Below are 14,494 nucleotides of genomic sequence, written 5' to 3' on the forward strand. Positions count from 1 at the left end.
GGACGGTTGGCCAGGGCTGAGCACCTGCCACTGAGCGCTCACAGACCCCGGAGAGCCCCCAGGATGTCAACTCTGCAGGAGAGCCCGGCGTCAACCGAGGGGTGGCTCCTCTGTCTGGTGCTCATTGGGCGCTGCCCGAGTGACTCCTTGTCTACTCTTCCTGCACACGGGCCAGGGCCCCCAAGGGGGAGCAGCAGAGCTTCTGTTGAACCAACTGTGACAGTTGCACTGTTGGGGTGGGCTGCTATCGCTAGGGTGGTGCTGTACCCAGGGTTAGACGGGCAGAGTTCGTCCTCGGCGCGGACCAGACAGGAGCTCTGCGGAGCGCGGGGTGAGGTGGCCGAGGCTCAGCACAGCCTTGGTGCCACGCGGGGCAGAGGGGAGCACCTCGCTGCAGGCCCCGCACTCTGACAGGGATCGGGTGCCCCGCCTCATTCCCCGCTCTTGGCAAGTCGCTCTGGTACCAAAAGCCATCTCCTCCCTCTCTACCCCACGGACGCGCCATGGCATCTCGCCTGAGAGGCCTCCCAGAGTGCGCTCCTGTCCCTGGTACTCCCTCCACTGGAAGCGCGGGGTCTCATGAGTGTGGGGTCCCGTCGCGCCTCCACCACACCGACTCTGACCTGACTCAGAGCCCAGGCGCCTCACAGCTCATGGGGGTTGGCAGGGACAGAGGCCCAGGGAGAGTGGCAGGCACGTGTCCTTCAGGCTAGAGCAGGAGAAGCAACGTCCAGGGGTGGGAGGATGAGGGCCAGCCGGGGCGGGGGGCCCACCTGGGGGACTCTGGAAAGAAGGGGCCTGTGCAGATCTGCCAGACACGTGGTACGTGGCTCTGTGGATGCTCACAGCGTGGGGGGGACGGGCGCCAGGTTCCTGGCGCCCACTCGTCGTCCCTCTGCTCACTTGCACGGCTCTCTGGACGGCCAGGGCCACGCTGCTGGTATCTTCAGCACCGGTCTCAAAATACTGGGCTCCAGCCCCGCCCAGGGACAGGAACACCACCGGCTCTCACCTCGCGATTGGGACCCAGGGCCGGGGGCCACCCGTAAGAACCTTAGAACCCTCCCCATAGCAAGGCTCCTCCTTGCCTAGGCATGAGGGAGACAGAGTGCCAGGAAGGCATGGGATCCGCAGGCAGGTGGCTGACACCAGCCCAGCTGGGCCTACGGCTGGGACCCCCCCTACGCAGGCACGAGGGAAGGCAGAGGGTGGAGGGGCACAGCAGCCACAGGGCACACCAGATGCCGGTCCCCCGTGCTGTCGGGACCAGCGCACTGCTGCGGGAGCCGCAGGGGCGCCAGGCCCCTGTCCCAGGGCTGTAGGACACTCCTGGGCTGCTGTCCCTCCTTCCGGAAGACGGGGCGATGGACCCTGAAGGCCACGCTTCCCTGAGCCCCACTGGGAGCCCAGGGTCCCTGGAATGCCCCCTCCACATAATTCTTCCATTGGCTGGGCAAGTAGGCGACAGTTCGGCCAGCCTTCCTCAGAGCACCTGACCTAATCAGACAGTCACAGAGCCTTGAAGTGAAAAGCAGATCCGGGTGCTGGAAGATATGCCTGAAGAACTCGGGGGTGTGACGGCGGAGAGGGCCCAGGATGCCCACTCTTGCCTGGCCTTCGAGCTGCCGTCCCTGGGGCGAAGAGGTCAGGTGCTGAGGGGCTGCTTCATCAGAGAGGACTTGCTCCCCTGTGGGGCCCAGGTCAGAGGAGCCGAGGCGTTCAGCCAGTTCCAGCTGCTCTCTCTCCTGCTGCACCTGGGTCCACGCCCCGCCCTGTCCAGCCCCCTGCTGGTCCCCCCCCCGCCCCACCCCCCACCCCCCGTCCCAGACCATCCTCCTGCCAGCTCACCCAGCACTTCCCACCGGGACGATCCTGAGTGGAGGCTGCCCAGCAGAGGGGCTCCGCAGGACTCTGCCGCCCAGAGGTGGGGTAGGCCAAGAGTCGGGGCGCAGCCGGAGGGCGGGGTGGAGTCGCAAGCCAGCCAAGCCCCGCCCCCGCTGCGGGCTCTGCCCCCAGGCCCGGGTGGAACCCCGGGGAGGAGGGGTGGGTGGGGCTAGGCTGGGTCAGCTGAGTGACAGTCACGCGACCACGACCAGCTCGCCTCCGAGCGGCTTCCTGGAGGAGAGAGGGGGACAAGCGGGAGTCTCCAAGTGTGGCAGGCCAGTGGTGTGGGACCCGGGAGGGCGTGGGGGAGAAGGGCTTGTCCTGGAGGCTCCCCAGGGCGGTGGGGTCAGTCCTGGGGCTGGTCTGGGGCTGGAGGGCAGACCAGGCACAGGGCTGGGTCCCGAGGCCTGGGGGCCTGGGGGACCCATCCCTGGGGTCCACTCGAGCCTGGGGTGAGCTGGGGCACCAAGGGGCCCACTGAGGAGGCTGGGACCCGGAAAGATGGGGAGGTCTGAGGGGGAGCTGTGCCTCCAAGTGCAAGTTTCCCAGGACATGGAGAAGGAGAGAGAGACCCTGCAGGCCTGGAAGGAGCGTGTGGGGCACGAGCTGGACGTCGTGGTGGCTTTCTGGTTGGAGCACTCCCACGACCAGGAGCACGGGTGCGCCTCGCCCTGCTCGGGCCCTGGGTGGGGTCCCTACCCCTGCTGAGTCCCCACCTCACTCAGCTGACTCAGGCCTGCTGGGCTCCCCCCCCCCACCGGCTCCCCGCTCGGCTAACGCTGCGCGTGGCCCACAGGGGCTTCTTCACGTGCCTTGGCCGTGACGGGCAGGTGTATGACGACCTCAAGTATGTCTGGCTGCAGGGGAGGCAGGTACGACAGGGGCACCCGAGACTTGCCGTCATCCCGGCCTCGAGGACTGGGCCGCTCCCCACTTAAGCCATGTTTCCTCCACTCCCCCACAGGTGTGGATGTATTGTCGCCTGTACCGCAAGCTTGAGCGCTTCCGCCGCCCTGAGCTTCTGAATGCAGCTAAAGCAGGTGCCCCCTCCGTGTCCCCATCTCCCCAGAGGCAGCTCCAAGTCACTCTGTAGCACACGAGCACCTAGGTGCCTAGTTCTTAGAGGGGTCTAGAAGCAGCAAAGGGCCCGGTATGCTCGCAGGTAGGGAGGAAGGGGGAGGCGGTGGCATCCTCACCCAAATTCTAGCAGGCCACCTTCCTGACCAGCAGGTGGCGAATTTTTGCTGCGTTATGCTCGAGTGGCACCTCCTGCAAAGAAGTGTGCCTTTGTGCTGACGAGGGACGGCCGCCCGGTCAAGGTGCAGCGGACCATCTTCAGCGAGTGTTTCTACACCATGGCCATGAATGAGCTGTGGAGGGTGACAGGGGACGCGCAGTACCAGGTGCATGGGAGGAAGGCTGCCCTGCGTGTCTCCGTGCCCTCGCCTGTCCTGGGCATGGCTGCCAGAGCATTCCCATTCAGCATGCGAGCCCCTCCCTGGGTCCTGTGTGCAGGGCCGGGTCTGTCGTCACCGTCAGTCCTTACTCTGGGCCCCCACAGCCCAGGGCTGCTGGTAACACCCTGCCTTGTTGCACTGTTCTGTCACTGTGCGTCTACAGGTGAAGGAAAGTGCAGGGTTTATTACAAGCCTCCAAGCAAGGAGAAAGGGCAGGTCTTGCTCAAAAGACCCAAACTCTCTGATGGCTTCCGGGGAAGGGCTTTTAAAGGCAAGGTGAGGGAGGGGGTGGTGGAACACCTGATCAGCTTATGGACGTTCTTCTGACTGGTTGGTGGTGAGGTAACCAGGTGGTATTTCGGGAGGGAGTCAACATCATCAGCCTTCTGGTTCCAGTGGTCTGGGGTCTACACGCCGGTGGTCAACATGCCCTTACCTTCTTCCACCCGCTGGGGGTCTTAGTATCTGCAAAACAACTCAGGGATATGACTCAGGATATGATCTATAGCCCTTGAGGAGCAACTAAAGGTCCATGACTTTCTTTTACGGCTAAACTATTAGTATTTTCTGTTGCTTATCAGTTTTCCTTTGCTTCTGCATTTTCTCACTTCTATGATTATATTTGCTCTTTGGAACTCGGGGAAGGCCTAGGAGGCTAAAGCTTTTCTACAGACAAGAGGCAAGGGACACGGGGTCTACCCCCCAGAGGGCTCTGCAGGTTGCTGCTCAGTTTCACAGGGATCAATCCGCGCCCTGCCCTGGCTGGGAGAGGGCCGCTCCCTCCTCCCTGGGCCCCCTCTTGCTTTCAAACGTGACCTCACTGTCTGGGAATGGTCTACGCCCCCAGAGTGGGAGCCCTAGCCCCCAGCCCGGGGCCAGGCCCAGAGTAGGCCTTGGTGAAGGTGTCCTATGAGTGGCAGGGAGGACATGGTTCTCCCACCCCAGGGCTGGGGACCCAGCAGGTCAGCTCCTGGGGGACCAGACTGGATGGGATGCAGCCTCAGCCTGGGCCTCCCCTCATCCCTCCCCAGAGCGAAGCGGTGGAGATGATGGATCAGATCGTGCACTGGGTGCGGGAGGACCCCTCTGGGCTGGGCCGGCCCCAGCTCCCTGGTGCCCCGGCCTCGGAGTCCATGGCGGTGCCCATGATGCTGCTCAGCCTGGTGGAGCAGCTCGGGGAGGCCGACGAGGAGCTGGCGGGCAGCTACGCGGAGCTGGGGGACTGGTGCGCTCGGAGGATTCTGCGGCACGTCCAGGTGGGGGCAGGGCAGCAGGCGGACAGCGGCTGCCAGACAGGGCCTGGGGAGCTGGGGGGCAGGGCGACCCCCTACTCCCCACCCCCGGGGCGCCTCCTCCGCCCGCACCCACCCCTGGAGCCGGGCCCCGATGGCTCCCTTTACAGGCGGGGAGATGGGGCGAGGTGCGGCCCAGAACCCTCGGGAAGGGAACGAGGGCCCCGGGGGAGCCGGGGTGGGTGCCAGAGCCCCGGGCATGTCAGGGAGCAGGAAGCCTGGCCAGACTCAACTTCGTCCCAGGCCTCTGCACAGCCCAGTCCTCCCAGTCGCAGCCTCCGTTCAGTGTCTTACTCTCCCCACATCAGGGGCTCAGGCCCAAAGCAAGGGTTAGGACAGGTCCAGACCCTTGGGAGTGAATCGGCTCCTCCTCCAAAGCCCCTCTGAGCGAGGCCACCCAAGCCTGCAGATCAGGAGGGAGGGAGGGTGGGAGGGCACGTCTTTCTTGTTGGATGATGGGGCGGGGGTCAGGGGGTGCTGAAGGCCAAGCTACCTTCTACTTCTCCCTCGGCAGAGGGGTGGGCAGGCTGTGCTGGAGAATGTGTCAGAGGATGGCGAGGGGCTTTCTGGCTGCTTGGGGAGACACCAGAACCCAGGTGAGGGGCAGGGTGGGCTGGGGGTGGCCTGGGAGGAGGGGGGCGCTCAGCCTTGGTTCTGGACTCCAGATGCGGGGAGTGCCCTCCGCCCTCCGCCCTCAGCGCACAGAGGACCAGGCAGGGGAGGAGGGACGGGCCTCCCACGCTGGAGTGTCAGCAGCAGGAGAGTGACTCTGGGGCAGACCGGCAGGGCTGGGGGGCTCAAAGCAGGCCCCACAGAGAGGAAGGGAGTCAGCGGTCAGCACGGCGCTTGAGCCCCCCGCCTGGGGGAGGACATGCGGCCTGCCTTACCCGAGCCCTCACCAGGCCATGCGCTGGAAGCTGGCTGGTTCCTGCTCCGTCATACCATCCGGAGAGGTGACCCCAAACTTCGAGACCACGTTATCGACAAGTTCCTATTGTTGCCTTTCCGCTCTGGATGGGATCCTGACCATGGAGGTCTCTTCTACTTCCAGGATGCTGATGGCCTATGCCCCACCCAGGTGGGAATGTACCCAGGGATACATGGTACTAGCCTGTTGAAGGCTTTCTGCCCAGGGAGGTGCGTGCTGTCATCACCCATTTCAGAGAGGGGGACCCGGGGCTCAGAGGAGTGAACCTGCCCAGTGTGACCCCAGTGGGAAGCTCGACTCCTGTGCCGGTGGCACAGGGAGGCCGTGAGGGAGCGCAGACCACGCCCACGCAGACACATGGCCCTTCATCTTGGAAAGGCTCTCTGAGTGACCCTAAGGCATCAGCAGTGGGAGCAGATTTGCTCCCTTATGTCTGTTGTCTGACTGTGCCTTGATCCTGCTGAGCTCTGCAGAGGGTGGCTGAGTGTCCGAGGGCCTTTAGACAGACTGACGACACAGCCGGGGTTTCGATTCCAGGGCTCAAGGGGCACCTGCCCCAGCCCTGCCCATTGGGAGGGGCTACTTGGGCTGCATCTGGCTCAGGAAGCTAGTTGCCATCTAATGGGCAGTTAAGGCCCCCAGAGACGTGACTCTCCTGCTGGGAGGGGTGGTGGAGTGGGGTCCAGGGCTCTCAGATGCCTGCCTCCGCTCTGCTCTCAGCTGGAGTGGGCCATGAAGCTCTGGTGGCCGCACAGCGAAGCCATGATCGCCTTCCTCATGGGCTACAGTGAGAGCGGGGACTCCGCCTTGCTGGACATCTTCTACCAGGTGGCCGAGTACACTTTCCGCCAGGTAAGTGCTGCTTCCTGGTCTCAGCGGCGGCGTGGAGGAGACCACAGGCACGGCACACCCCCTCCTTCCCCCCCTCGCCGGACATGGTCCCTCAGTAGGTCTGAGAGTTCCTGGAAGTCCCGGCCCTGGTGCCCTCTGTTCAGTCAAGAGAATGGCCCCTGCCCCACTGGAGCTCACATTTTGGTGCTGGTGGGACCGACCATAAACAAGTAAACCAGTAAACACAGATGGTGATGAGAGCTCTGGGAAATAAAGCAAGGTCAGGACACTGGGGGGCTAGTGGGAAGGAAAAAGGCTGGGGCTTCAGGAGGGGAGGCCATAGGGCACTAGGCAAAGGCAGGGAGACCGGGCTGTGGCTGTCATCCTGGCTAGTGAGTGGGGGCCTGGCCCAGGGTGGGAGCTGCAGCGGCTCAGGGGTCAGAGTGTGGTCGAGCGGGAGAGGTGTGGGCTGGGAGTAGACAGGCCCAGCAAAGGAGATGAGAATCAGCTGTGAGGTAGGAAGGAAACCAGGCCCCCCCCCACAGAGGCCTGAGTGCTGTGAGCAGAGTGATGAGCTGTGCCAGCTGCTGCCAAGGGGCACCTCGGGTGCTGAGCCGGATGGGGAATGAAGGAAGATACCCAATGTGTTTCTAAAGCCACGACTCACTCCATTAGTAAACCCCAGTACGGGAGGGATTACAACAGGGGGGTCTTATTCTGAGGTCTGTGGGCTTTGAAACCTGAGAGAAAATTCCATCTTTATTTGCACTAACCTCTAACTGAAATCCAGCATTCACGTTCATCATGAATGAAAGCAGTGAACCACAGTATTAGCAGTGTCCGACTTTGTCACCAGTAGAAATTCCAAATGTCTTCGTGTTATGCTGTGGTTAGAGAGGCATCTCCAAGTACTGCACACGCTCGTCACTGCTTCCAAACACGGGATCCACAAGACCAGAGGCGATATATATTAATATTGAATGCATTCATAGAGAACATGTGTTCGAGGTGATCGCTCTTAACTGCATAAAGTGAAATTTAAGGAATACATTTTCAAGAAAGAGAGATTGCATTGAACAATCACAAAAGTTATAAACAACAGGTAATTCACTATGCACTAATCGTCATAACAATACAGAAAGCAAAAATTCAGACATCCATGGGAAGGCTGGACAGGAAAACAGTCAAATCCTTTGTTATCTTCCCGTGTCATATCTAGTAGTCGAATAATAAGTAAGGACATGAGTAATGTCACTGGAAAGATAGAATGAACAGATACAGAACTAGTTTTACCCCCTATGAAGAATACACCTACTCATAGGTCCCCATTTAAAAAGACATTTTTGATAGTAGACTTCAATGTCACTGATTTCTTTTATGGTCCTTCTGAGAAGGGGTTCCACTCAGGTCTCTATCTGGGGAGGAAGGGCCTAGGCCAGGGCTCTGAGGTCTATCCTGGAGCATCTGGAAGGAACTGGGCAGGAGAGAAGCGAGGAATTTGGAAAGGGTCAACAGAGCTGCTGGGCAGGGGCAGGCTTCAGGTGGCTCCGAGGGAGGGGTAGATGTGTTTGGGACCTGTGGTGAGCAAGGCAGAAGTCAGACCTCTGTCCGGGATACCTACAATGGGTATCTACAATCTCATCCACTGGAAGACAGCCCTCTGAAGCAGGGAACAGGAGCTCCAAAGGAATAACATGTTACAAAGTTACACGGCAGGTCAGCACTTCCTCAGGGTTCTGTTGCCTTTTTTATAGTTATTTTTAAAAATTATATTTATTTACTTTTGGCTGCGCTGGGTCTTCTTTGCTGCGCGGGGGCTTCTCACTGTGGTCGGTGGCTTCTCTTGTTGCGGAGCACGGGCTCTAGAGTGCAAGCTCAGTAGTCCCAAGCAGGGTTTTTGTTTTTGTTTTTGTTTTTTTAATTCCATCTTGCAAGGTTTCATCTCACAGCCTGCGGCCCCTTCCCCAAGTGGGGTAACTAGCTGCAGACTCAAAACTCCACCCCCCCCCCAAGAAAAAGGAAAAGGAAAAGCCCCTTGCTTTCATATTTGTCCAGGAGGCGAGACCTCATTTAAGAGCACCGATTCTGGAGCCGGGGGTCAGCCCGGGCTCTGACCCCGACGTAGCGGTTTAGTGGGGCCGGTGAACGCCCCTTTCCCAGGCCTGCCTGTCACTGCCTCATTGTTATTGCAGTTTCGCGATCCCGAATACGGGGAATGGTTTGGCTACCTGAACCGAGAAGGGAAGGTCGCCCTCACCATCAAGGGGGGTCCTTTCAAAGGTGAGTGGGGGAAAGGGCGGGGCCCAGGGGCTTCGGCTGCCCACGGCCCTCCCAACCCGCCGTCCCGCCTCTCCCCGCAGGCTGCTTCCACGTGCCGCGGTGCCTCGCCATGTGCGAGGAGATGCTGAGTGACCTGCTGAGCCGCCTCGCCCCGGCCTCGGCCCCGGTCCCGGCCCTCAGCGTCCGGTCTCCGCCCGCCGACCCCGCCCGCCGAGGCGCAGAATAAAGCCAAGCCTGCTCCACTGCCCGTGTGTGTGAGCGTCTGTTGGGTGTCGGGTGGGGGACCAACCGCCGCCTTTGGCTGGAGGGCACCTGCTCGCCCAGCCAGTGACCCGCCCCGCGCGCTGGACCCTCCCACCCTGCCAACAGGCCCGCCCTGCGCCGGGGCCCGCCCGGCCATTGGCCCGGCCCGCCCCGCGGAGAGGCCCACCCCGCCCTTGGCCCTCTCTGCGCCAGGCCGAGCGGCCGGGAGGGCGGGCCCGGCGGGCGGGCTCGGCGGCGCGCACTTCCGGCCGGTGGCCGGGCCCGGCGCGCGCCGCCTCTTCCGCCGCCGTCCCCGCGATCCCGGACCCAGCTACAGCTTCAGCTCCAGCCCAGCTCCAGGCCCAGCCCCAGCCCCAGCCCTGGCCTGGCAGCCCCGGCGTCGCTTCGGAGCACATCGGAGCGCGGTGGCAGCTGACTGCGCGTTCACGACCCGCTGGGAGCCGGGAGCCCCGCCGCCGTTATGAACATCCGCAATGCGAGGGTGAGGGGCCGGGGCCGGAGGCTGTCCGCGCCGCGTGGGAGCGGGGCCCGGTGGCCGCGTGCGCACGCTCCCGAGGGGCCCGGCCGAGCACCGGGCCAACCGCCCTGCGCGCCCTCGGCCGCCCGGCGCGGAAAAGTGACGGCCACGTCCCCGTGGGGCTGGATCTACCCGAAGAGGAGGCCGGGGGAGCCAGGGGCGCAGGGCCGGGGCTGCGAACCCCTTCTTTTCGGATGTCGGGTTGGCGTTGGATGGTGTCGGGGAGCTTCCTGGAGCTCAACGTTCATTCCTGGAAGTTCGTTTTTGCACAGCGGCTGTGGGCCAGGCCTGTGCAGAGACAGATAGTCCCAGCGCCCGCCCAGCCCTGTGGGGGGGGGGGCGGGGGTCGCTGAGTAGACAGAGCAGGGTTCTAACACGACCGAGGCCTACTTAGTCACCGCAGCCCCCGGCCTGACTGCATTCCACTGCCCTCCTCTCCCGCAGCCAGAGGACCTGATGAACATGCAGCACTGCAACCTCCTGTGCCTGCCCGAGAACTACCAGATGAAATATTATTTCTACCATGGCCTTTCCTGGCCCCAGGTGGGCAGCTGTTGAATTTGGGGATGAGGGAAACCAGGCCAAGGAAATTCCACGCTGGGTCGGCTTGGGACGAGCCAGGGAGGTCGCGCGAGGTCGTGAAGAGTCCGAGGGGCGCATGGGTCAATGAGGCCCTGAGTGTTTCCGGCTGGGGTGGCGGGAGATGGAGAGGAGGCGCCTTGAAGAGGGGCGAAGAACAGGGCCAAGGTAGGGGCAGTATTCCCACCTGCGTCTGTCCACTTCTTCCGGGTTAAGGACATGGGGCACGGGGTGATGTGGGAAAACCAAGCCACTTGGCCTGGAGGTCAGGAGCTGTCACTGAACTCGCTGCCTGATCGCCTTCTGTCTGTCACGCACACAGCGACAGGCAGGCGCTGGGGCCAGGTGTCCGATAAGGGCGCCTCCAGCTCTGACAGGAACTTGTTTTCTGCCTTCTCTTTCCTCCCTGTCACCCAGCTCTCTTACATCGCTGAGGATGAGAATGGGAAGATTGTGGGGTATGTCCTGGCCAAAATGTGAGTCACCAAGGACGGAGGGACAAGCCTGGTGCCTGACCTGGGGGTGGGGGGAGGAGGGACACCGACACCGCACGCGTCTGGCGGATGCTGCCTGGGTTGGGTTGGGGTTTTTTGTTTTGTTTTGTTAATAGACTGTTTCTTTAGTTCAGTTTCCTCACATTAGCCATTTCAGACCACCTTTCACTTAGACATAGGCATTGAAGTCTCCCCCCATGTCTTTTCATGGCTTGAGAGCTCCTTTTTTTTGGCACTGAACAGTATTCCATTGACACTGCACGTGTCTTTTGGCTGCTGCCTGGGGTTTGGAGAGTCCTGGCTCTCCCCCGTCCCGGGACTGGACGCACTTTGGGGTTCACGCCTAGCCCCTCTCCTTTCTTCTTGCTCTAGGGAAGAGGACCCGGACGACGTGCCCCATGGACACATCACCTCGCTGGTGCGTAGGGCCCACCCAGGCTCTGGTGGGGGCAGGGGCGGAAGTTAGTTGGAGCCGCCCCGAGGTGCCACCTTTCTCCCACCAGGCTGTGAAGCGTTCCCATCGGCGCCTTGGCCTGGCTCAGAAGCTGATGGACCAGGCCTCCCGAGCCATGATCGAGAACTTCAATGCCAAATACGTCTCCCTGCATGTCAGGAAGAGGTGGAAGCCAGGGCCGAGGGAAGGGGGGTGGGTAGGGGGATACTGTCTGTTTTGTTGGGGTTTTTTTGAATTTTTGAATTTTATTTTATTTATTTTTATACAGCAGGTTCTTATCAGTTATCTATTTTATACATATTCGTGTATATATGTCAGTCCCAATCTCCCAATTCATCCCACCACCACCAGCGGGGATACTGCCTTGATGTGGATCCTGGGCTGCCTTGGCTTTTGGAGAAGATCGGGAAGTGGGCTTAGTGGGGAGGGGGACCGGGAGGAGGGGCAGGACCTGGACGTGCTGTCCCTGCCTGGCCTAGTCTGTACAGCTCAGCAGTGCCTTATTCCCCTGCAGTAACCGGGCCGCCCTGCACCTCTATTCCAACACCCTCAACTTTCAGTAAGTAGATCTAGAGTTTTCGCATGGAGTGGGATGGTCCCCAGGTATGGCTTATCCAGGTGGCTGAGATGGGCTGAACTACCTTCTAGGCAGGGGCGTGAGGGCGGCTAGGGTTAGCTGAGATGGGGAGCGGGCCTTGGACAGCACTCCTGGGGGCAAGAGCACCTGCCTGCCGCAGTCCGCTTGAGGCATGTGCTTCCGGAGGACGCTTGGTGTTTCTTGCTTGATGCTGGTGGCGGCTATGCTGGAAGGGCAGCATGGTGAAGAGGTTCGGAAGCAGAGACAAGGGCCCAGGACAGGAACAGAAGCCAAGGAGCAGAACTGAGTGACCAGGCACCCAGAAGCATCTAAGCGGGACCAGAAGAAAGGATAAACCTGGGCACGTCCACGCAGGAAGGGTCGCTGGCAAGAGCAGCAGAGGGATCTAGAGCCCTGGGTGTCCCGGTGGCTGAGGGTGGGTCCACTCAGGGATGTGGCAGTCTCTGTGTGCCCAGCACAGGACAGAGAGAGCCTAGCAGGGAACTGCTCTGCCCAGTACATTGTGGTGAAAGCCGCTGGAAAGTGAGGCTGAGGTGGGCTGTCCGTGGAGGGCCCACTGAGACAGCGTCAGCTTCAGCTTGGTGGGGGATGAGGAGGGACTGTTGGGAAGGGAGGTGGCCTCAGGGCTGGGTATTTGAGGCAGGATCTTTGGCCTGGATGCAAATGCCTCTGGTGGTTGACAGTTCTAGGGTCTTAAGGCAGGGCCGTTCTGGGCCATCCAGACCGGCTCCCTTTTCAGTGGCAGGGTGCCCAGGTCTGCACACACACCTCCCAGCGCAGGCCTGGCCCCCGAGCTGCTCGGGCTAGGGGCCACGCTGCCTGGTAACGACCACCAAGAAACAGACGACCACCAAGAACAGACGCCGCAGCACCCCTCCCCGGTTGCAATTGTTAGGCATAGGGCCAGCCGTGCATGCCCAGGAAGTGACAGGGAGCGGGGAGGGGAGGGGAGGGGAAGGGAGGGGACTGCCAAATTCAGGGCTTCAGTTCACAGGAAACCACAGCTGCAGATCCTTGGTGGCCAGGTTAGGGACGAGGGGCAGTGGCAGGATGCCAGGGGTGGGGGGGAATAAAGGAGCTGGGTGCTACTTACTGTTGGAGAAAGCAGAGGGAAGACCATGTTGGAAATGTCTCCCAAAGGGTCCTTGGGGGGGCAATGACACCCTGCCCCACTGAAGGCTGAGGAGAATTGCCCCCGATTTGGGTTGCCCTCCTTCTCTCCACCTGCTGCCCCCAGGATCAGCGAAGTGGAGCCCAAATACTATGCAGATGGGGAAGACGCATATGCGATGAAACGGGATCTCACCCAGATGGCCGATGAGGTAAAGAGTCCTGCGGGGCCAGGGCCGCAGTCCCCAGGCAAGGCCAGCAGGGGTGGCCTGGGGCAGTGGGAGGCTGCGTCGCCGGAAGTCCTGGCCCTCTTCACCTCAGCTTCGGTAGCTCACAGGCGGGGAGCCGGACCTTGGCAGGGCTTTAACGAAGGCCATCGGCCCAAGATTCCATTCTCCAAGGAGGAAGAAGCCCGTCCTGCCCAGAGGCTGCTGTGAGAGGAGAGGGAGGGGCCCCCTGGACGTGCTGAGAGACACGGGGCCTGGGGACAGCTGTGGCTGGCTCCAAGGCTCAGGGGCCAGACAAAACCGGGCTGAAGAGAAGTCAGGGTTCTGCTCAAGGCTCCTCGGGGGCCAGGGCCATTCAGAGGGCTCCACAGCAGCCTCATGAGGGAGCCGTGAGCACCTCCACTTTACAGGAGAGGGAACAGGCCCACAGGGGACAGTGCCAGGGCTCCCCCGACCCCGGAGCCGGACTCAGTCCTGTTTCCTGCCCTGGCTCTGCTGCCTCTCATCTTGCCCCCCGCCGCCAGCAAGGGACAAGGCACGGGCGGCAGGAGAGGGCCTTCGTGGTCTAGAGACTGAGGTGTCGTCTCCTTACTCCCGTTTCTCCCCGGGCTCCTGGTGGCAGCTGAGGCGGCACCTGGAGCTGAAGGAGAAGGCCAGGCATGTGGTGCTGGGCTCCATCGAGAACAAGGTGGAGGGCAAGGGCAACTCGCTTCCGAGCTCGGGAGAGGCCTGTCGTGAGGAAAAGGGCCTGGCTGCGGAGGATAGCGGTGGAGACAGCAAAGACCTCAGTGAGGTCAGCGAGGCCACAGAGAGCACCGATGTCAAGGACAGCTCAGAGGCCTCTGACTCGGCCTCCTAGAGCCTGCACATGCTTCCCTCCCTGCCCTGCCCACCCCATCCTCACCCCGAGAGGTTTCACAATAAACTTCACCCAGTGGCCTTGGGGAGTCTACCTGTGCGAGCGTGCACATTTTTTGGGGGGGTGGGTATGCCCCTCTCTGGCTCTTCTGCATCCCTGTGGATGTGGACCTCACATCCTTTTGGCACAGTGCTTCCTGCCAAGCAGGAAGAGCTTTGTTGGGGCTTTGGAGATGTCTGATAGCTTGGAGCCATCTTTGGGTCCAGGGGGAAGGAAACCCTGGAGTTCTGGGAGCCTTCCGAGCCCTGCTCTGCTGCCGCCTTGACAGGCTCCAGATGTCTGAGTCCAGCTGCTCGCTGAGCTTCTCTACCAATGTCCGATCTCGGTAATGGCCCAACCAGCTACCCAGTTGCTTGAGCCCTGGCAACTGTCCTTGATTCCTCCCTCCTGCAAACCGAAATGTCAGCGAGTCCTGTCTGTTCGATCACTGTGATACCCCTTGAATCTGCTTCCTAACCCAAGCCTTCTTTTTTTTTTTTTGCGGTACGCGGGCCTCTCACTGTTGTGGCCTCTCCCATTGCGGAGCACAGGCTCCGGAGGCGCAGGCCCAGCGGCCATGGCTCACGGGCCCAGCCGCTCCGTGGCACGTGGGATCTTCCCGGACTGGGGCACGAACCCGCGTCCCCTGCATCGGCAGGTGGACTCTCAACCACTGCGCCA

The 14,494-nt window shown here is 61.6% G+C and overlaps 2 protein-coding genes across 4 annotated transcripts; both read left to right on the forward strand.

Moving 5' to 3' along the window:
* Positions 1-2,070: 2,070 nt before the first annotated feature.
* Positions 2,071-8,919, forward strand: RENBP (renin binding protein). Of its 3 annotated transcripts, XM_060087680.1 has the most exons (11): positions 2,071-2,159; positions 2,434-2,543; positions 2,681-2,756; positions 2,849-2,924; positions 3,115-3,287; positions 4,373-4,597; positions 5,148-5,229; positions 5,536-5,711; positions 6,282-6,413; positions 8,585-8,672; positions 8,753-8,919. In XM_060087680.1, exons 2-11 carry the CDS (start codon positions 2,437-2,439, stop codon positions 8,896-8,898), a joined length of 1,281 nt encoding a protein of 426 aa, XP_059943663.1. In that variant the 5' UTR covers positions 2,071-2,159; positions 2,434-2,436; the 3' UTR covers positions 8,899-8,919. The 3 variants fall into 3 exon arrangements, with proteins under 3 accessions (XP_059943663.1, XP_059943664.1, XP_059943662.1); XM_060087679.1 differs by lacking the exon at positions 2,071-2,159 and having other exon boundaries at positions 2,173-2,543; XM_060087681.1 differs by lacking the exons at positions 2,434-2,543; positions 2,681-2,756.
* Positions 8,920-9,178: 259 nt separating this feature from the next.
* On the forward strand, positions 9,179-13,867 carry NAA10 (N-alpha-acetyltransferase 10, NatA catalytic subunit). Its single transcript, XM_060087730.1, has 8 exons — positions 9,179-9,417; positions 9,898-9,996; positions 10,450-10,508; positions 10,899-10,944; positions 11,030-11,145; positions 11,495-11,539; positions 12,816-12,900; positions 13,538-13,867. The coding sequence occupies exons 1-8, from the start codon at positions 9,397-9,399 to the stop codon at positions 13,772-13,774; spliced, it is 708 nt and encodes a 235-aa protein (XP_059943713.1). The 5' UTR covers positions 9,179-9,396; the 3' UTR covers positions 13,775-13,867.
* The last annotated feature ends 627 nt before the right edge of the window (positions 13,868-14,494 follow it).

The sequence above is a fragment of the Mesoplodon densirostris genome, chromosome X (assembly GCF_025265405.1).
Source record: "Mesoplodon densirostris isolate mMesDen1 chromosome X, mMesDen1 primary haplotype, whole genome shotgun sequence".
Taxonomy (NCBI): Eukaryota; Metazoa; Chordata; class Mammalia; order Artiodactyla; family Ziphiidae; genus Mesoplodon; species Mesoplodon densirostris.

What these genes read in the sequence shown, in the direction of transcription:
- RENBP (XM_060087679.1), top strand. Translation starts at nt 2,386, where the DNA reads ATGGGGAGGTCTGAGGGGGAGCTGTGCCTCCAAGTGCAAGTTTCCCAG. An exon ending in TCTGGCTGCAGGGGAGGCAG is followed by an intron (nt 2,757 to 2,848) that starts GTACGACAGGGG and finishes ACTCCCCCACAG; the next exon opens with GTGTGGATGTATTGTCGCCT. An exon ending in CAAGGGGGGTCCTTTCAAAG is followed by an intron (nt 8,673 to 8,752) that starts GTGAGTGGGGGA and finishes CTCTCCCCGCAG; the next exon opens with GCTGCTTCCACGTGCCGCGG.
- NAA10 (XM_060087730.1), top strand. Translation starts at nt 9,397, where the DNA reads ATGAACATCCGCAATGCGAGG. An exon ending in TGAACATCCGCAATGCGAGG is followed by an intron (nt 9,418 to 9,897) that starts GTGAGGGGCCGG and finishes CCTCTCCCGCAG; the next exon opens with CCAGAGGACCTGATGAACAT. An exon ending in TCACCCAGATGGCCGATGAG is followed by an intron (nt 12,901 to 13,537) that starts GTAAAGAGTCCT and finishes TCCTGGTGGCAG; the next exon opens with CTGAGGCGGCACCTGGAGCT.